Here is a 26,931-nt window from a genome sequence, read left to right as displayed (position 1 = left end):
CTTTATTTTTCATATGTAACAGTGGTCTAATCCCTGCTTTAAGTGCAAAAGTTAGTAGAAAACAATAAGTGACTGCTTTTCCCCTGTGGTTTAATATGGTATATTAAAAAATTCTAAAAGTATTTTAATTTGTTTATAGTAGTCAGGAAAGAGTCTGAGGCAGTTGTCCTGGGGAGTACCACACTTTAAATAGCTCGACAGTAGAGAGAGATTATAGCCTGCTGCTTTAAGGGTATAATAGTGTCCATAACGTTTTAAAATCCATCTTCAAATATGGTTCAAAGCCGATGAATTTAGAGGGAAGAGTTGTACTCTGAAAAGGTGGTGTATAGGGATTAATGTTTCTGTGTTGTCAAGATGTAAAATTTGTGAATTTTAAGTTTAAAAGAATTTTTTTTTTTTTTTTAACTGCCAGTCCGTAGGAACCTATGGTGAAATCTAGAAATAAAGCTGTGGAGGTTTTCTTTATACATAATAACCTATGTATGGTAACTATTGTGAAGGCCAGTTGATGTCGTTACTTGCACCTGTGCAATCACAGTGTCATGATGGAGAGTGCTGAAACATCCAGCATGATCAAACGGATCAGCTGACCCTGACTGAAAGCTGAAAGGAGATGCGGTTTGGCTAGTGTCACAAACTGTCTGCCCTGGGCATGACTGGTTTCTGGTTATGTGCCCTTATTTTTCCCCCAAGAGCAGGGATTTGAGAGAGGATGGTAATCTGCAAGTTCTCCGGGTTTATGAAATGTGTTTTCTCATCCTTTATGATGCTGTTATAAAGCTGCAGTTCTTCCACAGTCTTTGGTTAAAAATTGCAATATTATTGGTACAAAGTGACATTCCTGTTGAGACCCCTATGGAAAACCTTTCCAAATTCCAGCAGCTGCACTAATCACAACCTAGAGAGGTTAGCTTTAAAAATGTTCGTGTAATTTTTTGAGGTTTATTGCAGGACCATATTTGGTTTTTGCTCTTTTTTATACTCCTGTTGGGCACATTTGTGTTTATCAGGCAAATATGCCTTTTTATTGAAATCCAGCAATTTAGGTTATTCTTAAGGAAATACCAGTTGAAAACCATGCAATCAAAACACTCTTTTAAAGTATTTTTATAATATAGTCCTGAACTTGGGGGATTAAGGTGGACTTTCAGGCCCCTTAAAACTGACCTGTTCAGGTTCCTAGTGTTTGAATATTGCTTCTCAGGATAAAGGGAGGTGCCTGTCAGTTCATTTCTCTTTTACACCCCCATCAAGTTTCAAACGTTGGTAAAAGACTTGACACTTTATGACTCTTCTCTTCTTTTATACTCTGTCATTATATGGTGCGGGCTGCTTACAGATGCTAAAAAACCAACAACAAAATCTGATGCTTTACACTCCTTGTGCTTCTATGTCGAGCCCCGCCCATGCCCAGAAGAGCCATCGTGTTAGATGGGCCCAGCTCACCCGATGTCTGTATAGATTGGGCACTTTAATGCTGCTTTTTTGGGACTTTTATCTAATAGCTGATTGGATTAGCTTTAGAAAAAAGCTCCAAAAGTCCCTGCTGAAGTATTTGGTCTATGCAGATACTGCAGAGCTGGGTCGAAGTAATGCACTGGTGCTTCTGGTAAAGTGTGCTTCCCCCCCTCCCCTTTTTTCTCTTTCTTTTTTTTTTTTAATGTCTGTAACCAGCCAGGTTAGGGTTATGGGACTGAAGGGCGCCTCTTGCATTAAATCCAAAGAACTGCATCATGTAATCCCTCCCATACAGTGGTCAAAATCTATCTCATAATTCGGTAGCTTGTTTGCCACTACCTGAAGGCTGTTTGAAAATCTTGGTTCTCTGCTAGTGAACAGCTTTCCTTTATAGTCTTCTGCCTAAATATTTATAGCCTGTTCTTGCCCATTTGTTCTTGTGCCAGCTTTGTCATTTAGCTTTAAGTAGTTCTCCCTGCTTGGCATTTAGCTTCGTGATATATTTATAGACAGGAAACATATCCCCTCTCAGCCAGCATTTTGCTAGACTAAACAAGCCAAGCTGTTCAGATTTCTGTGGTAGAACCGTGGTGTCCATTCCTGGATACATCTGTTAAATAATAATAAAATAATAGAACAGGGAGAACTAGTGCTTGGTTTTTGTTAGTAAAGCAGATGGCAAAATGTGTATGCCAATGGAGTATTTAAACACGTACATAACTGCTGACAGATGGGATTTCTAAGGTGGTTTATACATGTTAGTACTGTAGTACGGATTTATCTTTCTGCCTTCTTCTATCAAAGTTATCTGGCCTGTGTGCTCCTGGCCTATGCTTCAGGCCCTGCCTGTCATTGAGTTTTCTCTGCATTTCTTCCAGGGTGCCAGTAGGCGATCATGCTTTTCCAGCCCACTACAGGTCACAGGATAGGAGCTGTGCTATACAGTTTCAAAGTGTGTAAGGAGGTAGCATTCTCTCCTACGAGCAGTTTCTCTTGAAGGTATTGGACTTGAGCAAGTAGCTTCCTTTCCTGGGCCTCTTCTATACATAGGACACTTAGCCATATGTGCACATTTGCATAGAAGTTGAAATTGCAGTTTGTGGCATCAGGATGTGTTAGTTTATATACTCTGTTTCAATTGTATTTAGCGTTTGTACCTTTTCCCCCCTAAAAACAAAATAAGAGTAAGTCAATTCTCAGTAGTTAGTAACCATTATAACATACTATTTTGTACTTAGAGCCTTTACACTAAATTTGGTATTCACTTTTCACAGGAGGATACACTCCTGTGAGACACTATATCTAGCCACCAGCATGGACTGATATAAATAGGCCTTTTGGCATGTTAACTTAAAAAATTTATTTTTCATCAACTTTTCTAGAATGTGTGTGTATTAAAAAGGTATATTTTCATTGGTTGATACATTAATCTAAACATACTGGTTTACAACTAAATCCAGCTTTTACAATAGATTTGGTACATATATTTCTTAGGTATACAAACATATATAGTTTAACATATTTGAATTAGAAATCCTACATTTTAGGATACCATAATATGGCAAAATATGTATTTTTATTCACTAGATAAGATTACATTTTTGCTCATGATTGTAGCAAGCTGCATTAAGATGGCAACTTGAATTTAAGCATCCATTTCAAATGTATTAAACAAAATTTTAATGTTTTGGATACAGACACTTTTTAAAAAAATCAAAACATGGTGCACATACAACCAACTGATTTATTAAACACTAGTATTAACTGTTATAGTTGTGGCAGAGTGCTTCTCCAGGGGTAGCTTTGAAGCCTCTGGAGCCCTCACTTTCTGGGAAGTCACTCCTTCATTTGCCCGCCATGCCTTGATATTTATTATTATTATTATTATTATTATTATTATTATTATTATGAGGGAGAACGTTCCAGAGCTTTCCAAATTACTTTCAAATATGACCAGGTGAACTCTGGTCCCTGCCTTATGCATTAATTGTATGGCTCTGTTCCTCCCCTACACCATGCCCTATGCCTTGCAGATGGCGTCCTCACTGATGTTCTCTTTCTTAGCCTCTCACTAGGCTCTGGACCCCTCTGTGTGTCCCTAGGAACCTTCCCCTTGCTTCCTCCCCAAACTTCCAGACTGCTTTAGCTCCTCTCTGTGATGGTGCTCCTGAGTTGTAGTCTTCCTGCTGAGGTGTTGTTCTCTCAGCAGGTGCCAGATCTTACTGCTGGGCTTATCTCAGGGCCTGGGCTTATAACTGGCTCTAAGCCCAGCCCTCCTCCTGAGTCAAGTGTCTCACTCCATCTACTGGGCCCGTCCTCACCTGTTGGCTCCCTGGGTCAGCTGACCCCCAATTAGCCCTGGCCTTCACTTGCTGGCAGTCTCGCAGGCTCCTGCACCTCTTAAAGTGGAGGCACCACAAGCGCCCTGTCACAATAGTATTAGAAGTATGAATTGTGGTTAGTGAAGTAAACTAGTTATTGCAGGTCACATTGGGGAAAATTTTCCAAAATGCCAAAGTGGAAGTTGTTTGAGCTGAGCTTGGATCCCCCCGGCTGCCTTCAGCAAAGCAGAAACAAACTGGTTGTTACGGAAATATTTTGCAGTTTCACCAATGTTTTCCTTTATTCCTGGAGTACTTAAATCTTTGGCTAAAAGGTGCATCAAATGAGTACTGCATCGACATGTTATAAGTTTCAGGTTTGCTTCGTGCTCTTCTAGGTTTCTTCTCATCTTTGCTATATCTGCAGCATTAACTGTGACAACTACGCACATACCACTTGAATTTTGCTCGCTGTTTGTTATAGCTTTTACTGCTGCTATTTTTACATACTTTGCAGTATGGGCATTTCCTGATGTATCAGTTGTTTCAACCAATCCATTGTCACATGAGGAAATTTTATTGGATTGTTGTGTACATTGCTCCATCCATCAAATTTAACACTTTTCCTGTCGATATTTTTTTGCACGCTGCTCAGTTTTCTTCTTATACAATGTATCCAAAAGCCTTTCAGCAATATCTGTTTTGCTGGGTGGAATGTAACCTGGTCGTAATGATTGAATCATGTCAGTGAAATATCTGTTCTGAACAAGATGAAAAGGAGAGTTTATTGCATAAATGAACTGAACAATCTTTTCATCTACGGTATCTTACTGAACTTTGGTTTTATTATGAACTCATTAGTGGCAGTTACAAACTAGTCAGGTGGGATCAGCAGGCATTGGGGGAGTCCCTGTTCCCCCAAGTACTGCCAGGAGTGACCGGGAATAATGGTCACAAGCTGGCAGAGGGTAGATTCAGGCTAGATATCAGGAGGCGCTACTTCATGGCTAGGGCGGCTAGGGTCTGAACCAGCTTCCAAGCGAAGTGGTGCTGGCTCTTACCCTGGGGGTCTTTAAGAGGAGGCTAGATGTACACCTTGCTGGGGTCGTTTGACCCCAGTACTCCGTCCTGCCATGGCAGGGGGTTGGACTTGATGATCTGCTCAGATCCCTTCCGACCCTAGAAACTATGAAACTATAATTTTACTGCATAACGAAGAAAGTCTCTTTTTTGCACACAGGTAATTCAGCCTCAGGCATGTTTAGTTGCAATACTCCTGGTGATACTAGTAGATGATTCTGAAGTTGCAGACACTGCAGATAATGAACATTCCTAATTTTTTGCATTTAAGCTGGACCCAGAAACAAAAAGGTTAAAAAGTCACTTGCACTGAATATTCCTTAGTGCATTACTTAAAATAATGGGATTGTGAATGAAAGATCTCTCCTGTGGCAGATTTTATTTAAACAGTGACTAAAAAACATAATTTTTCCAAGCCCAGTTTGATAGGGAAAATTTTAATATACCAGCATTGCAAGATATGGAAAGCAATCCATAAGAATGGTTAAAAGTAGTAAGTTTACTAAGCAGTTGATCCTGGCGGCTCAAGACATGACCACATCACTTTCTTCAAGTTCATTGCCTTCTGAGAAGCATTTTTCATAATGTTGCTTTATTTACACTTTGCATTTGGCACAAGTTCCTCTCTTTCCCAGTGGCACAGGGATGTTTAAATTATTCCTAGATAGTCTTTTTCGTGACCTGAAGCCACAGCATTTTTTTCCTCCAGTTTCCGGGTGCTGAAATCAAGTCTAGTTTGTGCTCCATGGAATGTTGTTCCTTTTCCTTCCCTGTTTTGAGCCTGGGTTGGTCTTTTCTATTACACACAATGCTCTTCACTCTAATCCCACTCTGTCCTGCACACGTGAAATTAACAACAAACCAAGATCCCTTCTCCCTGTGACACAACCCACCTCACCCTTCTCCCATCTTTCTCACCCCCCAAAACCCCTCCAGTCCCTTTCCCTTAACAGTCCATGCTTTCTGCTTTTGTAACCCTGTGGCTTTGTGTACTGTAGTATTTTAGTTTAGAGATATGGACAGAGCATTTTAAGTTAATGTTTATAGGGGTCAACTGATAGAGGTTTTTGGAGCCAATACTGATTTTTAAGGATGCATATTGGCTGATTCCGATCTGATTTCTGATATGTAGCTCTTCAGCTTGAACAGCTACGTTCAGCTGATAAGTCTGGTATGGGCGAAGGAGAGGGAAGAGGTGTGGAGGGGGCAGATCAAGGCCCCTGTGGTGAGGGAGGGAAGGGAATAAGGCAGGTGCTGACTAGCTGGGGCAGAGGGGGTGCGGGACAGAGCCACAAGCAGCTTGTTGGGGGGGGCATGTGCCCCCCCTCCCCCCCCGATCTGCGCAGTATGGGGCAGGCTGCAGCTGTGGTCTGGGGACAGGGCTAGGGTGGGGTGCAGGACAGAAGTGCAGCTCATCGGGGGGTGTGGGAAGTGGGGAGAGGGTGGCTTCCACCGCTGCACACGGCTCATCTGGCACCCCGGTGCTTGTCTGGTGGCTCCTGCCACTCGTCTGGGAAGGCCTGGGGGAGCGGTGTGTGCCCCTGGATCTTCCTGGCTGGGAAGGGCCCCGCTTCAGCCCACCCCGCCCCATGCAGATCCAGGGCACATGCCCCCCCCCGCCCTCCCTGGGGAGCAGCGGTGGGAGCTGCCAGATGAGCACTAGATGAGCCCCTTGACCCTGCACTCTTCCGGTGAGCTACATCTCTGTCCTGTGCCTGCCCTGGCTGGGCAGCCCCAACTCCACACCTTCCCTCACCACGGGGGCCTTGATCTGCGCCCCCAAGCCTACTCCCCTCTCCCGTTGCACCATAGCAGACTTACCAGCTGCATGCAGCAATCCACACTGCTGGCTCTGCTCCTCACTGCCTATGTGCTGTGCTGCAGCTACACGCAAGCATGGGCATTTATTGGGCAAATTATCAACCATGGTGCCGATCCAATATTGGACCAGTTAGGGGTGCACCTCTAAATGTTTACATCCTTGAACATATGCAAACCTTTTTACGCGAATCCAAGAGGACCCTGAATTTAAGATGACCACACAATAATTAGATTCTATACATACATTTATCCTAATTTTCCATGGATAGAATCTAGTTATTGGAGGACCATCTTAAATTCATTTCCCCGCTGCTTCATGTGGAGGACAGGTAATGAAGGGGGCAATAATGGGGCAGATGGTGGAGGGCACATGGTAGGATGTGCTGGTGAGGCAGGTAGTGGAGGGGCAGTGGGAGGCAATAAGGGGGTTGGTGGTGGAGGGAGCAGCAGGGGATAGGTGGTAGGGGCAGGCAGTGTGGAGGCCCCCCTTACCTTTGCTATAGCACCAGCAGACTGCGTCCCCACTTCAGCTTGGGGCACTGAGTGTGGCTCCAGCCTGATCTTGTGGCAGCAGCACAGAGCTGGCACTGCTGCCACAGGGCTGGACTGGAATTGTGCTTTGTGCTCCAAGCTGTGGTGAGGATGGAGCGTGCTGGCGCTGAAGCAAAGGTAAGAGGGGGTGTGATGGGTGGGAAGGGGTAGGAGGGAGGGGTGGGGGGAAGCAGCATACTCTCTTCTAAGATAAGGGGCTTTCCCTGCTATGCTAAGGGGGGCGGGGACAGACATCGCCTTTTAATCAAGTAAATACAGTAACTGAAGTATCCAGACCTAGAGGTGCAAATATTGGTCCATATGGTTTTGGCACTGATAAAAGGAAAATTGATATTATCGGTAATTGGCTTTTTTTGGCCAATGTGGCTGATAATGCCACTAATAAATACCGTGTGCAGCTGCAGCATGCAGCTGGGCAGCTTGGAGAACAGCATCTTGCCGGTAAGTGTGTTGTGGGGAAGGGTCATGGGGTTGCAGATCAAGGCTTTTTCAGTGTGGCCCTGCTTAGAGTCTCCATGGAAACCCGCCTGAGGCATATGTGCAGGGGCTGCTGGGAAACAGTATGGCCACCGGCCAGATCCGCCATTTTGCCCACCCCTGAGTTGGACACAAAAATAATTTAAATAGCTTAGCATTTAAGTAAAATTGCCTTAAATATGCTGGATACATACAGACAAAAGTAAATGTAAATAATTTAAAATGGGTTTTATTCGAAGTATTGCCTGTAGAAATAATTTAACTAGTAGTTTCTGATCACCATTCTCTCAAGATCTCATCCTCTTGCACCCAGTTCTGATTTTTAGAGTGGAAGCAGAAGACAACCCTGCTTTTCCAGTATCCAGTTACACTTTCTTATCGTTAAATGAACTGAAATTAAGAAAATTCTCTATGCTGGCAGAAGTAGCTACTGCTGTCAAAAATCAGTTTATCATTTCAACAAATTCTAGTGAAGGTGCTCGTATAGTGACTTTCACTGTTTCAATGACTGGACTTTATTTAAAACGTAGGTAGCAAACATACGGCTTAATAAATGTTATTGTGTTCAGATTTTTTATACGTTGTTATAATTTCAAGAATGAATTTCAAAAATAAACAGTTAAATAAAAAACATGTTTACTGGCCATTAGACATAGGAGGAATCAAACAGATTTAAGTAGTGCGGTAGTATAGTTCCTCTCTGAACTGGCAGAAGACTAATGCCATAGAAAGGATCCATGTTTTACTCACACAAACCTGAAGGCACAGATGAGCTCTACTAGTGGTGCTTTGCAAGGCCTCTGTTGCAGCAGGCATTGTGTAACCATGCACGTCATGCAAAACTAAGGATGTTTCCATCTTTCCTGCAGGTGCAGACTTGTATCCTATCCTTTGTACTAACTAGTCATAGTTTACGATGCTATTGTGACAGGTGCTTTGGAAATGCCTGTAAACAAATACTTAGAGCAACTGAGTTATGGAAAATATTAAGACCTCATATAAAATAGTTTGATTTTGAGTTTTCTTTGTGGAAAAGAATCAAAGCTATTTCTTTAAGGTTTTTATAAGTGACAGTGTTTTCTATTTCAGTAAATACAGAATGAAGTGACTTAAATTTCTTCATTTTAGTATATTTGCTACTTCAGTGTTTTGTAATAATAGGAAAAGTGCTAAATGCAGACCATCTTGAATGTAAGGAGTAGTTGTGAAGTATGCATGGTTTAGTGTTGTTATTTATCTATGGATCAGTGCCTCCATAGTCACATTTGAGACTACATTTAATTTCCTCCATAAAAGGAACAGAAATGGCTAATGATCTAGTATCCTGTTGTCTTGTACAGACCGTTGATAAGCTTGACCTGGAAACTTAAGCAGAACAAAAAGCTAGGGAAAAGGAAAAATCTAGGCTTGGAGATAAGGGGGGAAACTTCGTAAGAGTAGGTTTATATGAGACTAATTTTCCCTTAAATCTAGTGATGTGTGATTTCTCTGCAAGTGTGCTGCCTAAGTGGGATGCATGGAGGGCTTTAAGTTGCTTCTGATTTTCTAGATTTATTTTTCCATCTAACTTTTAAACAGAAAGCACTTGCTTCTTCCTGACCATCCCCCATCACCAAAACTGCTGTCAGAAAAACACTGTAGGTAAGTTTTTAATGTTATGAAGTGTACATAATCACCTTTTTCAAGTGAAATTTAACATATGGATCTTAAATCCTAAAAATGCAATAAAACGTTCTTGAAACCTCTACCATTAACTGTTAAATCTTAAATGTTTCTCTCTCTTTTTTTTTCCCCCCCCCTCTCTAAGGAACGTCCACTTTAAATGTTGTATTAGTGTCCATCCTGTTTACGTTTACTCCAGAAAAGTTCATTATAATTTTTGGACTAAAGGCTCTGAACGAATGTACACAACAATTGCGCATTCTCCTGGCTCGTGGACACCACATGAAAGTATAGGCATTTTGGGGCCCCAGTACCTTCCAGTTCAGTGGTGGCATTCTTCACGTCCCCTTTATGATGACTCCATTGTGGAAAAATCACTGAAGTCTTTAAAGGATAAAAGCAAGAAGTTGGAAGAAGGAGGCCCTGTATATAGTCCAGCTGAAGTGGAGGTGGTTAAAAAATCACTTGGACAGAGGATTGTGGATGAACTGAAGCACTACTACCATGGCTTTCGATTGTTGTGGATTGACACAAAGATTGCTGCGAGAATGCTCTGGCGAATACTACATGGCACCACTTTATCTCGTAGAGAACGGAGACAGGTACTGAGTACATATACATATTGTTTAGTGCTCTGAGTGAGTAGACTACTTTTTTGGGTTAAACTGAGTGAGTTCCTTGTTTCTTGTAGTCTCTATTTAAAATTTATAAAAATATACTGGTATCTCTAAGTAAGAAATTTGACTTGGTATTTGCAGCTAATGGGAGGTGGGATGGGGTACATGGTCCAGTTTGTCCAATATGTACACACATCTATAGTTTAACTTAATTCTTCCTTACTCTAACTTTTTAGACCTAACTGGAGAATTTTGGTTTCCTTAAAGTTTAGGAACAGAAAACAAATTATGTTAAAGCATAGACTTTACTGGACAAACTTATTCTGTTTGCTCATTTTCCCACTGAATAATAGGAATGTCTTGTGCTTAGTGTAGCATGAAATATATATATTTTTATTTTTTTTCAACAGTGGCATCAGGGTGTTTGATTTGTTATTATGTTGCTAGAGCATAAATACTTGTTAATTAGTGACTAATGCTTTTTATTTTGCAAAGTACAAAATGTTTATGAAAGCTAAAAAAAACCCCTTGTACACGTGCAGTACAGAAAAAGTAATTTATATTTTTTTTAGACAAAAGTATGTATTTAGTGTATTCATGCACTTTAAGTTTTGTAAACTTTTTTTCCTAATATAATACTTTTTCTAGTGGTCATTATGTGGAAAAAATAATAATTTCTCAGTTTTTTCTAACATACAAAAAGCATTTGGAATACTGGGGATAAACAGTTTAACAAAACCCTTGAAATCTAAGCAATTTGAATTATTATCAAGCTATGTAAAACACAGAATGGATAAATGCATATTCTTTTTGTATACACTCACACAGCATACTAATTCAAAAGCACTTTGAAGCAATATATTTCAATTATGAGACTAGTTCCAAATAAATGTTTTTTTTCAATTCAAAGTTTGACATGAAAGATATATTCCAATGTGCCAAGACACTGGAGTTACATTCTCAACTGATATAAAAACTTGTTTTTCAGATTCTTTAACGCAAGTACCAAAAATACACGTGTTCCTAAAAAGGTTTTAGGAAAGTTTGATTTTTTTTTTTTTGTGATGAGACCTGTCATTCATAATGCTCTGAAATATAGAGTCAATAGACACTTTTTAAGAGCTTTAAAATGCACTAATTTTCTTTACTATAAAGTTACTGATTTTTAAATAACAAATTATTATTTCTAGCAGTTGAGAATTGACATTGGCAGTGTCCCTGTAGCTTTTGGAGCTTATGCCTCAAGGATGACGGGTAGACTGAGATCAAACTGGACATGGGGTGTGTCTACACATGTGCTTTAATGCACAGTAGCCTATTTTACTGCACATTAAAGCAGTGCTTAAAAACTGCAGTTATGCTAATGTGCAGTAAAATAGGCTACTGCATGTTAGTGTCACCTAAAAAGCATTAAGGCAGCCTAATGCACATTAATTTAGTACTTTACAATGGAGGTACTAAACTTAATGCGCAGTAGGAAAATCTCATTCATGTACATGTAGATGTGCCCTAGAAGTGTGCAAGATTTTGTCAGATCTGTAAAGTAGTTAACTAGTTGTGTGTTTCAGATTTACTTCAGAAATATATGAATGTATTCTTAGGCAATGGATACATAAGTAGTTAAGTTGGCTATTCGCACGGGAAATCCAAGAGAAAATTTTCTTTTACATTTGATTTGCATGTACAAAACCAGGAAGGTCCTTGGGTATGAGACTGGGACATCTCTCAGCTGAGATGTTTAATACTGCAAGAACTTGTGAAAATTGCTCAGAAGATCACTCATCCATTTTATAAGCATCTTTGTACCATATTTACTAGCATATTTACCCACATGCCATTTCTTACCTTCTCCACTCCCCAAATCAGCTTTCCAAAATTGGGGTACATGTTTTAAGATGAGGAAGCTGATTTTGTTTTCTTTACTGAAATAAAAGCAGTGTAGAATAGAGCAAACAGACATTGAGAGTCAGGACTGCCAAGATGGCTGCTATTTCTCCCTGGGCCTGCCAAGAAAAGGGGTGGTGTCCAGTGTTAACCTTCTCAAAACTGCTGGTGAGGCAGTCGCTTTTGGCAGAAGAGCCACTGAGTTGGTAGAGGGCAAGTGAGCTGCTGCATGCAGTCTGCAGGACCTCGATGAAACTTATAGTGTGGAAACAGGATTTTATTATTTACAGGAAGTTATATAAAGAACTTCTTGCAGTAAAGAAGTAAGAGACTTATTACTGCAAGAGTTTGGCCTGGTTTTGTTGCTGTCCTGTTACACTAGGAAGCTCCTGCTACCACGGCCAGACTAGACTGTCTCCTGGAATGCTACATCTCCTGGACCCCCTGTGTTTCCAGGAGGATTTACAGTACTCTGTTACAGTCTGCCATATTTCTGGAAACATCTTTTTCTCTTACATTCTGCCTTCCAAAAATATTTTAAGCAGGGTGGTGATACGTGAGAAGATACTATATTTAGTGAGGGCATTGGTGCTTTTGTGAATTATAGGTAGATAATAAGAGGAGTCTTGAGATTTAGGTCTCCATATATGCAAACCCTGTACCAAAGGCTTATTTTTATTACATTGGCTTTAGGTCTTCAAGTTACCCTTTTAAGCCTTTTTCGGCTTATTTCAGTTTGGCTTTACTCACTCTTAGTATGAAAAACATCAAACACTACTACAATTGGAAAAGATTGGAGAAGAAGAATCTTCCACGTGATATTTTGGACACCACCTTCAGAACAACACCTAATGGTCCTCAAATGCCAAGTAGTGTCAGATCCATTGACAGGTCCAGGAATTGGATAGTACCTGTCACTACCCTGTGTCTTGGCCATACTACTCGTGTACAGTCACTTTATCTCCTATGTAATCAGTTTGTGAAAATCTCTCCTATGAAATGGGTGCACCAAGCATGTTTTAAAATAAAGCAAATGATAGACAGTTGTAGGCAAGAAGGGGCTGTCCCCTGGCCAGAGGGTAGGTCTAATGCTTGAAGCTACATTAACTCATTTTCTGCATTTGGCAAGTCGGTGTGTGCTCTTTCAGCTTACAACAGTGTTCCTTTCTATGCTGACTTTTTTTATACTGATCAACTGCACGCAACTTTTCTTAAGGAATAAAGGGCACAACTCTGAGGGCACTTTGTGCCATTCAGAATTAGGCCCCTAAATGCCAAAGAACTTGAAATATGTCTTTAGTTCAAAATGTACCATGAAACATCACTTCTGAAGTGCAGTGATTTTTTTTTTGCCCAATAAGATTTGGCTCTCTAAAGCAGAGCATCCAGTTTAATGTTAAATACTAGCAGAAAACTTGTCTGGGAAATTTTTAGCTGATTGTTTGGATGCTTTAAAATAGCAAAAATTATTTACTTGTTACAAACATTAAAACTGGAAAGAAAATAGATTTGATTGTAGATGACTAGTTTTTTTGTTGAAAAATGTCAAGGTATTTTAATATTAGTTTAAAAATTGCTTTGATGTCAAGCAGTAGGATTTCTAATTATATTAGCTATTTTTCAACCTTCAAGATTTCATGTAAGCTGTTTGCTGTTAAATATAGCAGGATATAAATGGAAAGTTTCTATATGAAGGTGGAAATGCAGCATCACCTCAGCAGCTGGGGTTGGATGTAGGAAGGAGACAAGTCAATGAGAAAAGCTGTATTAAATGCACATAACTGAGTTAGAAACTATTTAAATGAAATTCTGGAGCTACACATTGTACATTGACCATTCGTGTAGGTGGGGGTAGTATCTTGATTAATCAAGAACAAATGTATTTGTATTTTTTTTGGAAATGCTAGAATCATATTGAGTGTTTGGGCAATTAAGATGTCAGGGCTGACACCATGACATCTATTATAAAATCTTGTTCCCTAGTAATGGTCCAGGTGTCTGTCACTTAGACAAAAATAACAGGACATTCTTCTTTGTGGATTATATTTTATGCAAACATGGCATGCAGTCAGTGATTATGGGCTTGATTTTTATTGAACTAAATAGTTGCATAAAGTTAAATTTATGCATTTTGGCTGCCAACGGGGGAGGGCACCATGTTCTGCCAAAAGAAAAGGTGGTGGCAAACACAGTTTGCTTTTTCCTTCTTCTCTTCCCCCATCCTCCTCTGTGTGCATATAATCACTTCCTTCTGGTTTCCATTTTCTTGCTTTCCTGAGAACAGTATAAGGAAAGCACCTCTGCTCTGCTTATAAGGAGAAAAAGCTGCTGACTGACTCATGTGATACTCTGTTGTTCTTATCTCTGCAATCTGAGTATTGCATTATAAAAAACCCAGATACACAAGTGTAGTCTAGAAGAGAGGCGGGCAAAATATGGCTTGTGGGCCAAATCATATCTTTTAGTGTATGATTTGGTTTTTTTTCGAGTTCTAAGATGGCAGCCGCCCTCCCAAAAGGAGTATTGCGTGGGGAGAGGAGGCAAGGGAAGGGACTTCCAGTGGCAAAGGTCAAGGTTAGGAGTTAGGGGGTGGGACTTCCAGTCATGGTGATCAGTATAGCGACCGTGCATCCCTTGACAGCTCATCAAAACTTGTTAAGCAGCCCTCCAGCCAAAATAATTGCCTGCGGCAGTCTGGAAAGCTAAATAAATCTAAGAATAATTTTTTTGAATATTTTTATAAAAATTGTAGTTGTTATACATCTTCTTCATAAGAATTGTATATGATTAATGAAGAGTGAGGGAGTGTAATATGCTTGAGTGTGAAATTAGAGTTCCCTTAAAGTTAGAGTACCAGTAGATGCACTTTAAAAAAAAAAAAAAATTTTTTTTGACGCTGCTTTCAAATTTTTAAAAGAAGCATGCTTATTGAGAGAGTAATAGACACCTTTTTAATCACTACATTAAAATCTTCTGAAAAAATAGGGTGATAATTATTATATATGCAGAGCTTTAGTAGTAATAAAAACAACTGTTCTAAAACTGTCATAATTAAAAGAAACCAGCTGAGCAAATATGGACGCACAGAGTGTGATATAGTTAAATTGTCCTAATTCTACCTTTTTCAGAGAAATGTGTTTAAATAGTCCACATCAGCAGAATCTGCAAGTGGAACACATATTTTTATAGCAATTTAGTTCATGGTGAAGTCTTTTTTCGGAAAAAGAAGAGGAAAGGAAAAGGAAACTTGGTGGGGTGTGTGGAAATTATGCTGGTAGCAAGAAATGAGAGAGCTGCCAATATTCTGGGTATAGACTGACTAGATCGGGGTGCTCAGTCTCTAGCCCACGGGACAGATATTGCTCCCAGTGCTGGGTCATCTGGCCCCAAGGCCTCCCCATGGATATGTGGGGGGTCCTGTGGGCGTAGTCCTGCATGCTAGACTGGGTGCAACATGAGCCCCAATCTTGGTGCAGAGCCCCTAGAGCCCAATCCCAGCTTGGCGGACCAGCCCCACACCATTCATCTGGCTTGTGGAGCTGAAACTAAGTACTACCGGACTAAACTGTCCCTGATATCATGATCATATGTTCACATATGATAATTCTGTGCAAAATATGAAAATAACCTGATTTTAGCATGCAGCTTCAGTATTTGCAGTGCTTAAAAAGTATGTATAAAATAATAAACAGTAAATAATTTAAGTCTGTGTTGTTCATTTTTGCAAGACTTAAATCCTCCAGTGTGTGTACACATGTATGTAATTTGGTTGTGCAGATGTGGTATCCTTTCTGTTAGAGACTGTTCATTGCATTGGCTATCATCATTGCCCTTATTTCACAGGTACGGAAAGAGAGTGAGAAAAATTAAGGGATGTGTCTTAGGACAAGACAAAAATAGAAGCCAGCTGTCTTAGAGTCCTAGTGCTTGTGTCATGTTAAGTTGCACAAATAGTAATAGAAGGATGAGTGATGTAGAAGTGTTGCTGCAGAAAGACTGGGTCCTGTTTTTAGATAGCTTGTAGGGTTATTCTGTTTTATTAACAAGATCTGACTCATCAGCTACTGTTCCTTCGTGCTAGAATTGTCCTTCCTGCAATGTATTGGTCATCTGGTACTTTCCTTTTTCTTCCTGATTTTAAGGTTTTGTTCAATGTGTATAGTTCCTATTTCAAAGTCCTTGCCTAAAATGAGCTTTTTATTTACAGAAGTGTGCAGCATATTGCATCTGGAGTGAATCCACGAGGTAGTAGTTCTTTTGTCAATCAAGCCACTTATTGCCCTTTGAAAAAATATTAGTATAGCTTCTTTTTCTGTGTACAACTAGAGACAGCAAGGGTTTATCAGTTAGAAATGCATGTGTTGGATCACTGTAGCATGTCAGTAAAATGCTGACCTTTTTGCTGAGTTTACTAACCCTACTGAAGGGTTTGACTGACCCGTGGTTCTTACACTGCTGTCTGTCTACACACCGTAAGCCTGCCAATTAAAACGCAGTCTTTAAAATGCAGTATAATTCAAATGGATATGAAATGTCGCTAACTGAAGATGCAAAGTTTTATTAAAGCAATTCTTGTTTGTTTTCTGTTTTTTTAAAGAAAAAAATACACGCTTCTGCAAATGAAAACTTAAATGAGTTAATGGCCTTTATTAAAATCTTATTTTCACACAAACTGGCAAATGAGTTATATTTCTGCCTTCCCTTTCTTTCCTCTCTGGAAGTAATTATGAGCAGATTTCCAAGTAACCTAACCACACTGAGGTATAGTAACATGACTATAATAGTTGAACCATTGCTTCCATCAAAACAAAATCCTGTCAAAATGTTGGATTTATAATTGGCTAGTAGGGATCTTGCCCTAAAGGTATCAGACCATAGTGGAATTAGCACAGTTTCTGCTGCATTGCAGAGCTGAGCCAAAAAGTGAGAAATTGCATAGGGTGTTTTGATGGGTATCATGAAACCAATTTCTATGGAGCTGCCTCCAGCAGGGAGGATAGGTTAGGCCATAGGCACTGAGACTGAAAGCAGCATGTATTAAGGGCATAGATCTGTGGACCCAGGGTGGAAAGGGAGCCGTAGCAATTGATGAATTATCAATTCAAGCTACAGAGTGGTTGTATGGGCTTTTTATGTCCTGTTGCCTAGCACTTTGAGAGTGTGTAATTCTCTAATGTCTTGTTGGTTTCAGATAAGCCATTTCACTTAGACTTGTCAGAGGTTTGAATTTCACCCTAAATACCCCTTTGTGTTTTATGCGGTATATTCTGATTGGCATAAAAATGAAATTAAGCAGTTGTGAGGGGATGGGGTGTGTCACTTGACGTGAGTCCCCGTATCCCCGTAACGGCCCCTGGAGAGGAGGGGGGGTACGCGGCTGTCCGTTCCCGCTTCCGCCGGTCTCGCCTGCCACGACTTGATGTAATATGGGGGTTCACCCGTGCGGGGAAGCTGGCGGTCCGGATGTGGTACCTCGTCTCCAAAGTCCAGGGGTCCTGAGGGCTCCTCCTCCCCTACACCCTCTCCCGGTCCTCCGGGGTTTAGCCTCCGTCAGGAGGGCTCCCTTGTCCGTGGACCGGTCCTGCAGTGGGGTACCGCCCTCGCACTGCAGGACCCCTTTAGGAGTCCTTACAGTACCTGGCCCCGGCCAGGTGCCGCTAGCTCCGACGGGTCTGGGGTATCCGTACCCCTATTGACTGTCTCTCGAGACCGGGGGTGGGGTGCGAGGCTTACCTCCCTGCCCGCGGGTCTTCTTCAGCAGCCACACCGCCCGCAGCCGCCGGAGAAGGGTCCCTCCGTCAGGACCTCCCGTTCCGGTCCCCTCCGGCGCGGCTGCCACCGGCCCCCTTGTTACCGGTGCGTTGTCTCGAGTCGCCGCTGCCTCTGGCTCCACTGCTCCCGGCTCCGCTGGCTCCTGCGGTGTGGTTCTGGGCTCCACAGCTCCCTGCTCGGCCGCCGCCGGCTCCTGCCGCGTGGCTCCTGGCTCCGCGGCTCCCGGCTTCGCTGCCGCCGGCTCCGGCCACGTGGCTCCCGGCTCCGCGGCTCCCAGCTCCTGCCACGTGGCTCCCGGCTCCGCAGCTCCCGGTGCAGGCTCCGGCTGGAGCCTCAGTCCTCCTCTGCTTGGGGTAGGTGGGCTCTTTTTATTCTTCCGGACCGGTCCCGGTCCGGCCTAGTCCGGGTTCCGGGAAAACACCCGCCCTCGGCCATACTTCCGGGTCGGCACCCGGAAGTCGGGCGGAACTCTGGCGTTCCCCGTCCGGACCTGGCCTCGTGGGGCCTTGACCCCTTCACAGCAGTACAAACTTTCTTGCTCATATGATAAAAAAGCCTTTTTCGTTGTCTTATGCCATGTATCTGAATGTCAAAGTTCCTCTACTTTTTTTCCTTTCCCCCTATACCAAAACAATTTAATACAGTAGTTGATTAAATGCAGCCAACACTAAGCCTGATTATAAAACACATGGCCCATATTAGGCAAGCATGCTGATGGGTACCTACAAGGATAAGTTAGTGCAGCCCATCTGAGTAAGATATGTGGCAGTGCCCATTAAGCACAGTCTCCCTCACTGCTAACTCTTTTTTTCAGATCGTGGTGAGCCAGTACATTGCATACCTTTTTACTACTTCTTCACTCTTATAGCTGATCTGTGCCTTTCTTTCACATTTCCAATGATTCCTGTTTCCTCACCAATGTTATATTTGGTAAACATGTATATCTGGCAAGCATCACCAAATGGAGCTTCAGACAGTTCACTCAGAATCCCTCTGTTGTCCTATCTCTTATCCTGGTGCATAGGGTTATTGTGGCCCTGCCCTCCATGAGATGAAGGCAGGCCAGAATGCCCTGTGTCTCATCTCCATATACATTTTTGAAGCATCCCAGGACTCGTGACAAGAACACATGTTTCCAGTCACGAGTGGGAGCTAATTAGCACATGGATCTTTTGTTGTGGAGGAGAGGGATCTGGAGTACACAACACATACTGAGCAGTGATGAGATGTGGGGTCAGCTTCAAATCCTATAGGGGTAAAGATTTTCTTGGCCAATACCAACCCAATAACTGATTTACAGGAGCAGAGCCAGGTGGCGTGGAGAGCAGTTCCCTGCAGATAAATCTGTGGAGGGGAAGGGGCGTGGGGATGGCAGATAGAGGCCCCCAAAGCGAGAGAGTGGGGCTGGGGGTGCTGTCTAGCCAGTGTGGTGAATGGGACATGGGGGCGGGGCCTGGGACTGAGCTTAAAAATGCTGGGGTGCAGTTGAATTAAAGCTCATCAAATGAGCTGTAGTTAAGTGCTGCCACCACCACTTTTAAGCACAGGGACACTTAGGAGTGGAGCCAGCTCGGGTGAGGATGGATGCAGGCTGTTTGCTGTGGGCTTGGGGCTCTCCGCCTTGCTGCCTGTGTCCCAGGAGCTGTGCGCTAGCCATGTGTGCCCTGCCCACCTGGCAGCAGGAGTCACAACTTGCTGGTGCCACTGCTCCCAAATGGATAGGGGACATGGCCAGTGCATGGCTCCCAGGACAAAGGGAGCAAGGTGGAGAGTCCCAAACCCACAGTGGGCAGCTCACTTCCACCCCTCATACAAATCTGGGGTGGGGGGGCAGTGCCTCCCCTTGGGGTGCATGTAGTGGTGGAGAGCCACCTCCCTCCCTACTGTGTTCCCCACCACCCACACCCTCTGGACAAGTTGCCCATGGCTCCATCCTGCTTCCCACTCTGGCCTGGGGTCTCATTCATTGCCTGGGATGGGCAGTGCCCCCAGCCCCTGCCCCACTCCCTCTGTCACTGTGGGGGCCCTGATCTGCCCCCCTCCATACCGCTTCCCTCTCCCACACGTCATCCCTTCCACAGACTTACCAACAGGTGGTTGTTCTCCATGCTGCCTGGCTGCATTCCTGGCCACGTGCATGTGTGTGAGTCTAGTGAACTGCATGATAAATCATGACTCTTTGGCTTTGGGTTAATATCCTGCATAGTTTGTACTACATGTAAGTAGGTGCTGAAGTGCTGCTCAGATGTGTGTTTATGGCGTACCTGTGCTAAAACTTACAGCAGTTTCAAAAAAAAAAAAAGTAACTTAGCAATTCTAGATGCATTAAGTGTATGGGTACTATATACAAAATGCTGCAGCTGCGTTCAATTTCAAGGGTACTGTTTCAGATTTGCTCCTCATTTCTATGTACTCAGGGAGAGCAGGGTCTGACATTAAGGAAAGGGGGAATGGGCTGTGGCAGGAGGAGGGGGCGGTGGGAAGTTGGGGAGATACGAACAGCAAAGGGGCTACCTGATCCCCCAGATTTTTTTTCCTGCTGTAGCAATGGGAGGGTGACAAATTCAAGGCAAACCTCCAGTATTTAGATTCTGTACCCTGAAAATTGTATCAAATTTATACATTTTCCATATATCAAATCTAATTTTTGGGAGGTTGTCTTATAAACAGGGTTGTGTTCTATTTGTGTAAATGTGATAACAAAAATGGCTGAACTTTCAGCATTGCTGAGCACACGCTGCTCCTTGGTGATCCTTTTGGTTGATGTTTCAGCCGGATTTCTACTCAAAGTGCTTTACTGGTAGTTTTATCAGTATACTGTACTCGAAAAGCAATTCTAATGTGTATATAGCTTATTCCAGCTCCTTGAGGTGAACAGTCAAAAACTCATTTTTTCCTGGTAAAACTGCATTTACCCCAGTGGCTTTTGCTGGTACAGTTCAATCAGTCGGATCACAGCCCTGACAGACAGAGCTATACCAGCAAAAACTAGGATAGAACTGGCTTTCAGTCTATAACTGTTGATTTATCAATGCCATTGCTGAGCACCTGGGTATTTACTTGATTAAACAGCCAAAGGTTCCCCCCTCCTCAAAAAAGCTCCACTCCTTGATTATAAATCATGTTAATAGGCTTCTTGCTGGTACAGTTAGATTTATGTATACTGTATACTCCCATAATGGCTTGTAAGTGTAAACGGTTATGAGCATATTTAAAGTAATTCAAGATTGTCAGTAATGCATCTGCGTGCTTCAGAGGATTACTGTTTACTTCTCCATTTAGGCTGCCACTCCCCCAAAAGTTGGGCTCATTAACAGTTGTAATATACTTTTAAATGTAATGAGTTTGTGAGGAGGAACCCTTTATTTAATCTTGATTACTCCATTTTAGTAGCTTATGCATTGATGAAGTGGTGGAGTAGAAGCAGAAATGAATACAGAGAGAAGTTGCACAGATTTGAGGACCAGCAGTGGCCACCTCCTGTTTTCAGGTGAAGGCAGTGTTTCTCAACCAGTGGGTTGTGACGCCAAAGTGAGTCGCAAGAAATATATGAAAGGGTTGCAAACAAACTTTAAAAATGGATTCTATTTTAAAGGAGAAAAATGTGGGAAGCAGTGACTTTGCCCTTGTAGCCTGGCAGAGTTCCAGCCTGTAAGGGGCTGCTTAGGTCCGTTCCCCCCCCCCATGTCCCATACACCCACCTCTGCCCCACACACTGGAGGGCAGGGGCAGTGGGTCGGGAGTGGGAGGTACTGGGTTGGGGTTGGCCATTGATGTTTAAAATTGGGTCCTTGCCCAAAAAAAGGTTGAGAACCACTGCCTTAAAGGATATTAAATGAAATGCTTGTTTCCCAGTCCCACTGGCGTGCAGTGAGGCTTACTCTGTTCTTATTCTGTGCTTCTCTCTAGTTAAAAAGTGGTGAAACATTGGCACTAAACTGTAGTGTACAGTAGTTAAAAAGGAAAACACTTACGAAAATAGCTTGAACTCCATCCTCTCCTGCCATTTCTGTTGTTTTAAACTTCCTTTTTCAAAATAAATGCATTTGCTAGTTTAAATATTAATAAAAATGACTCATATGTACATTCTTGTTCTCTCTTAATGCATAACCTTTTTCTTCCAGTTCCTTCGGATATGTGCTGACCTCTTTCGCCTGGTCCCTTTCTTAGTCTTTCTTGTTGTTCCATTTATGGAGTTTCTGCTTCCGGTAGCCCTTAAGCTGTTTCCTAATATGCTTCCTTCAACTTTTGAGACAAAGTCTAAGAAGGTAAATTGCAATGTGGTATGGATTGGAAAGCCTATCAAATACTTTAAAGAAATTTGAGTTTTTAACCTGTTCTTTGGATGAAGTGTGTGTCCTGTTTAGTTTTTCAGCCAAAATAACTCAAAGAAACCTTTATAAGCAACTGTCATGTTATGGCTCTTGATCACAGAGTGCTAGCACTTTCAGGTTATGAAATGATAACTTTTTTTTCTTAAACACTTCTACTAGCTTATGCTAAGCAGGGAAAATGTTTTAGCATCCTGCCAGCTAGAATCCTATTTGTATGTCTGTGTTAAGCAACGTAGAGTGAGAATATCTCCAGTCTTTCAACTTTTGATTCAGGCTACCTTGGTTGTAGAGGGGTTCCTGGCCATCTGGGAAAGGCAGATGGATGTGATACTAACCACATCACTGCCTGTGAGCCAATGATTAGAGAAATTGGCTGTCTTAACTATGCTAGCACTTACAAAGCTTTTATATTGTCATGTGAATTGATAATAGAATATTCTGAGGCAAGTTCTTTAAATCTTGAGAATAAATATCAGTAATTTTAGGGTAAAAATTCTTGTTACAGATTTCTTTAATTATTCATTAGAAGCTAGAAAATTCAGACTTTAGGTTAAGTTTGCAGGAAAATCCAATCTAGATATTATGGAAATTCACAATTGAGGGCTACCTTTCAAGTGTCCAGGGGGTGTGGAGGAATGCCTCTATCTTGTGTACGAGTTCAGGGAAGGACAAAATCTTGTGTTTCTCATTATAATATTGATTGAGTCTCCTTTTAGTCTCATTTGTTTGAGTTGCCAGTAACTTGGAATCAAGTAATACCACCACAGCTAGTATCACAACAATTTTTGCCCAGTCAGTTGCTCCCAAGTACTTTATAGGTGGTACTTATCTATCTGATATTTTGGTGAAAGTACAGCTAAGATACTTTGGTCTAGAGAAGCCTATGAAATGCCCTTCTGAATGGGTAGAGAGGGAGAAGGGAACCTTGGTGACCATACTTCTGGATGGGCTATTTTAAGGAAATGTGCTTGTATTTTACAGGAGGAGAGATTGAAGAAAGAACTGAGAGTAAAACTTGAATTGGCTAAATTTCTTCAGGACACCATTGAAGAGATGGCTTTGAAGAACAAGGCAGCCAAAGGGAATGTCACTAAGGATTTTTCTGCCTTCTTTCAAAAGGTAGAATAACTTGCTCTCTGTTTTTCTGAAAAGTAAATAGTTTGATATTTTAAATTTACTAATTAGCAATGTAAGTGGCAAATAAGTTGGTTAACTCGTGGTGTAGTACTGACTGCTACCTATCACAGTCAGGTTTTCTTTATTGATCATGTTAGACTTCACATCTTTTTAGCATAATTATTACTTTATTCCCCTTCCCTCCTTTTTCCCCCCTTGTCCAATTTATACTTCAGCTTCCTAAAATCCCATTATCCCTATCTTTAGTATTCTGGATGACACTTCACTTTATCCCATGCATTTTAATTAATCTTAGTTCTTAAAAATAACATGGCTCTTCTCCAAGTCATTCTTTTTTTTTTGTGGTTAGTAAGTAGATGGAAATGCTTAGCTCAGCTGGTAGGGTGACTGGGCACAGACTGGAAGGGCTTGGGTTTGATCCTAGGTGGGGATGGTGGGTTTTCACTTATTGTTTTCTTTTCCAGCACGGCCCAGGAACTACCTGGGGTAAAGGCAGCTAATGTGTAGTGCTGACCACATCACCTGCTTGTGTTGAGATTAAGAAACAGTGGAGTCTGCCTCCACTGCCCCAGTGAACCTCACTGGCCTGTAAATGGGGTGCCTTTACTTTCTAATAAACAGATTTTGATATCAGAGGCATTGTATGACTGGCATCTGAATGCATAACTGTTTTCATGTTTCTCTGGACATTGGGACTTCAGATAGGAAAGCTGAGAAGAGAAATGTAAATTCTTTTTTAGTCAACTTCCGAGAAGTTAGTTTTAGGCAGATAAGCTTACTAAAGTTTGGGGTGGTTGCTTTTGCCAAGTCTAGTCTGCAGTTAGTATAGCTATGCTGACAAAACTTATTAGTGTTACTTACCTTATATCAGCAAAAGAGTTCTTCTTTACATGATGCATCTATTACGACAAAAGAATAGTAATGCAGAAAGGTATGGTCTAGAGCTTTTCCCAGTGTAGAAAAGTATACATTTAAAAAAAAAAAAGGCAAACTCTAATTAATATTGCTACACTAATCAGAGATTTAAATGTAGATATGACCTTAGCATACTCTGAGTAAATGGACTTGTCCTGTGCTGGCTGTACAGGATAAATGATCTATGCAGTGCACATTTATTTCTATTGTGATAGTGCTCAGAGTTCCCAAGGGCTTCTGAGCATGTCCACAACCACCTAGCAATGTTGGAGCATGCACACAGCCACCCATGCTCTGGCATTACCACAATTCCAGGCACCTCGCTTAATCCAAGTCCTGCGATGCTCCATACAAGGTGTTCCTTTATCTGTGTTACCTAACAGGCTAATCCAGAACGTGTGCCTAATAGACTCCTCACAAAATGTAATAGTCACCATGCCTGTCCTGCAAAATATGGCCATTGGAGGAGGAAATGACAGTTGTGGTGATGCCTCTTCATCCAGTGGTTAAGGCAATACCCATGCATGTGAGAAATGTGGGTTAAATTCTTCCTTTGCCTGAGAGGTTTGAAACCCACATCTCCACTCCTCACCACTAAGTTATGGGCTGTTCTGGGGGGAGGGGGAGCTATTGGCTCCTCATGTTGAAGCTGTTTCGGTTCATAATGGAATGGGTTGGGGAGGAGGAGTGCGTTGGGGACTGTAGTCTAGTGGTTAGGGCTACCCAGCAGGGGAGTTCCCATATGCTGCTCTGTTCATCCAGCTTCTTTGTTATTGGAAGATATACATCAGGGGTGGGCAGTTATTTTAGGCGGAGGGCCACTTACTGAATTTCAGCATGCCATTGAAGGCTGCATGACGGGCAGCCGGGGTAGATGAATATTAATTTTCTAAATTTTTTAGAGGCCCTGTGGGCCAGATAGAATGGCCTGATGGGCCATACGTGGCCCATGGGCTGCATGTTGCCCACCCCTGATATACATGAAAGCCCTTCCCAGGACCAGGGGAATCCAGGCCACTTCCTGCCAGATGAGAGCCCATGTGCCTGAAGAGTTATGCTCTGTCTTTGTGCTTCTCTCTGTCCCAGTAAATCTTTTATATTCTACACACAGCTTTGGCAGGAGGGTTGCGAGTCCCCTGGCTCTAGAGTGACCTATAGCCTGGTGGTTAGGGCACTCTTGTGAGTGGGAGATGTGGGTTGGGACCCCTTCAGATCAAGAAAGGAATTATAAACTGAGTTTTCTGCAGCCTGAGTGATAACTGACAATGAGATATAGGAGAAAGGGGGGAATTGCTCATTATCTGCCCTGCTGGCTCCAGCTGTGTTTTGAGAGAAAGCTTAGGCACCCATTTTGAGGAGAACATAGTTTCATAGTTGGTAGGGTCAGAAGGGACCTGGGCAGATCATCAAGTCCGACCCCCTGCCATGGGCAGGAGAGAATGCTGGAGTCAAACAAGCCCGGCAAGGTGGCTGTCTAGTCTCCTTTTGAAGACCCTCAGGGTAGGAGCGAAGTTGGTTCCAGATCCTAGCTGCTCTGACTATGAAGTAGTATTCCAACTATGGCCTGACCAATGTTGCATTGAGGGGGAGGATCACCTCCTTGGACTTGCTTGTGATGCAGCTGTGGATGCATGACATGTTGCAGTTAGCCTTCCTGACTGCGTCCCCACGTTGGCAGCCCATATTCATCTTGGAGTCTATAATGGATTATCAACATTGAGGGTTGAGAATCCCCGAGCGAAGTGTCTGATCTTGGAGAGGGAGCAAGCTTCAGATCTGTGCCTACGCTCAGTTTCCTGTTACTTAGCGTAGCAACATCCTGCTTGATATACTGGCTTCTAGGATTTCCATACTGAGGCACCGGGTACAGTAGTGCCAACTCCTGCAAAACAACTGTGAGACTTCTGATTTCTAAGTCAAATTAACTCTAACTTATGATCTCTGGATAGAGAGATCAAATCTTGGGATTTTTTCTTCTGGTGCATGTAGAGAGCTCCATGCTAGCAAATCTGTGCAGGGGAAGGCGTGGGGGCAGAGGGAATGGGCGGGAGGTTGCAGATCAAGGCCCCCACAGTGAGGGAGGGAGTGGGGCTGGAATGAATGGGATCCTGGGGCGGATCATGCTGCTCATCCAGAGGTGTGGGGGAGGGGTGGGTGGCTCCCTGCCACTGCATGCACCCCTGGGGGAAGCCACGGTGGGGCGTGCCTCCTGTATTTGTGCCCAGGGTAGAGGTGGGCTGCGGGCTAGGGCTGCATGGTCTCCTGGCTTTGCCCTAGAAGCTGTGCACTGGTTGCGCCGCGTGTCCCCTGCCTACCTGGCGGTGTCATGGCAGAGCCCCAGCCCACAGCAGGCAGCCTGCCTCCACCTTGGGCACAAATCTGGGGGGCACATGCCCCTCATACCTCCCCCATGGGTACATGCAACAGCAGGGAGCCACACACCCCTCCACCACACCCCTAAGTAAGCCACCTGCGGCTCTGTTGCCACCTGTCTCTGTGCCTGCCCCTTGCTCCCAAGCTATAGCCCCTCCCCACCCCCCTTGGCTTGTGGGTTCCCCTCATTCCTGACACATTGCCCCTCATCCTACCAGGGCATGTGGGAACCCCCCTCCCCCCACACACACCCACAGCCCCCCCATTTTAACAATAGCATCTCATGATTTAGATTTCAAATCTTTTGATTTTTTTTTTAAGAGTTTGTCTCATGATTTTCGATAGGGTGTGGTTGGCAATACTGCAGATATCCTCTGCTTTGTGTAGGGCGTGTAAACATTCATCTTGGAGCTGTGGATTATACTGTGGGGAGTAGATGTTCAAGTTCGTTTTGGGTGTATGTGCCTAAGCCTCTCTCTGGCTCAGTTCCCCATGGAAAAATTTTGCTTTCCACCTCTCAGGGAT

General features: G+C 42.8%; 1 protein-coding gene across 3 annotated transcripts in view; it reads left to right on the top strand.

Moving 5' to 3' along the window:
* Positions 1-26,931, top strand: part of LETM1 (leucine zipper and EF-hand containing transmembrane protein 1) — a 62,263-nt gene that overhangs the window by 5,334 nt on the left and 29,998 nt on the right. Inside the window, exons 3-6 of one of the 3 annotated variants that reach the window (XM_090035403.1) lie at positions 9,291-9,353; positions 9,520-9,976; positions 21,772-21,915; positions 22,963-23,100. In XM_090035403.1, the coding sequence (XP_089891529.1) occupies positions 9,291-9,353; positions 9,520-9,976; positions 21,772-21,915; positions 22,963-23,100 (802 nt within the window). The remainder of the gene's footprint in view (positions 1-9,290; positions 9,354-9,519; positions 9,977-21,771; positions 21,916-22,962; positions 23,101-26,931) is intronic. The other 2 variants (XM_090035404.1, XM_090035405.1) reach the window with 2 other exon arrangements.

The sequence above is a fragment of the Crocodylus siamensis genome, chromosome 2 (genome assembly GCF_052110815.1).
Source record: "Crocodylus siamensis isolate JL-2025a chromosome 2, ASM5211081v1, whole genome shotgun sequence".
NCBI classification, from domain to species: Eukaryota; Metazoa; Chordata; order Crocodylia; family Crocodylidae; genus Crocodylus; species Crocodylus siamensis.
The sequence above is the reverse complement of the archived record's forward strand: the minus strand, read 5'-3'. Positions and strand labels throughout refer to the sequence as shown.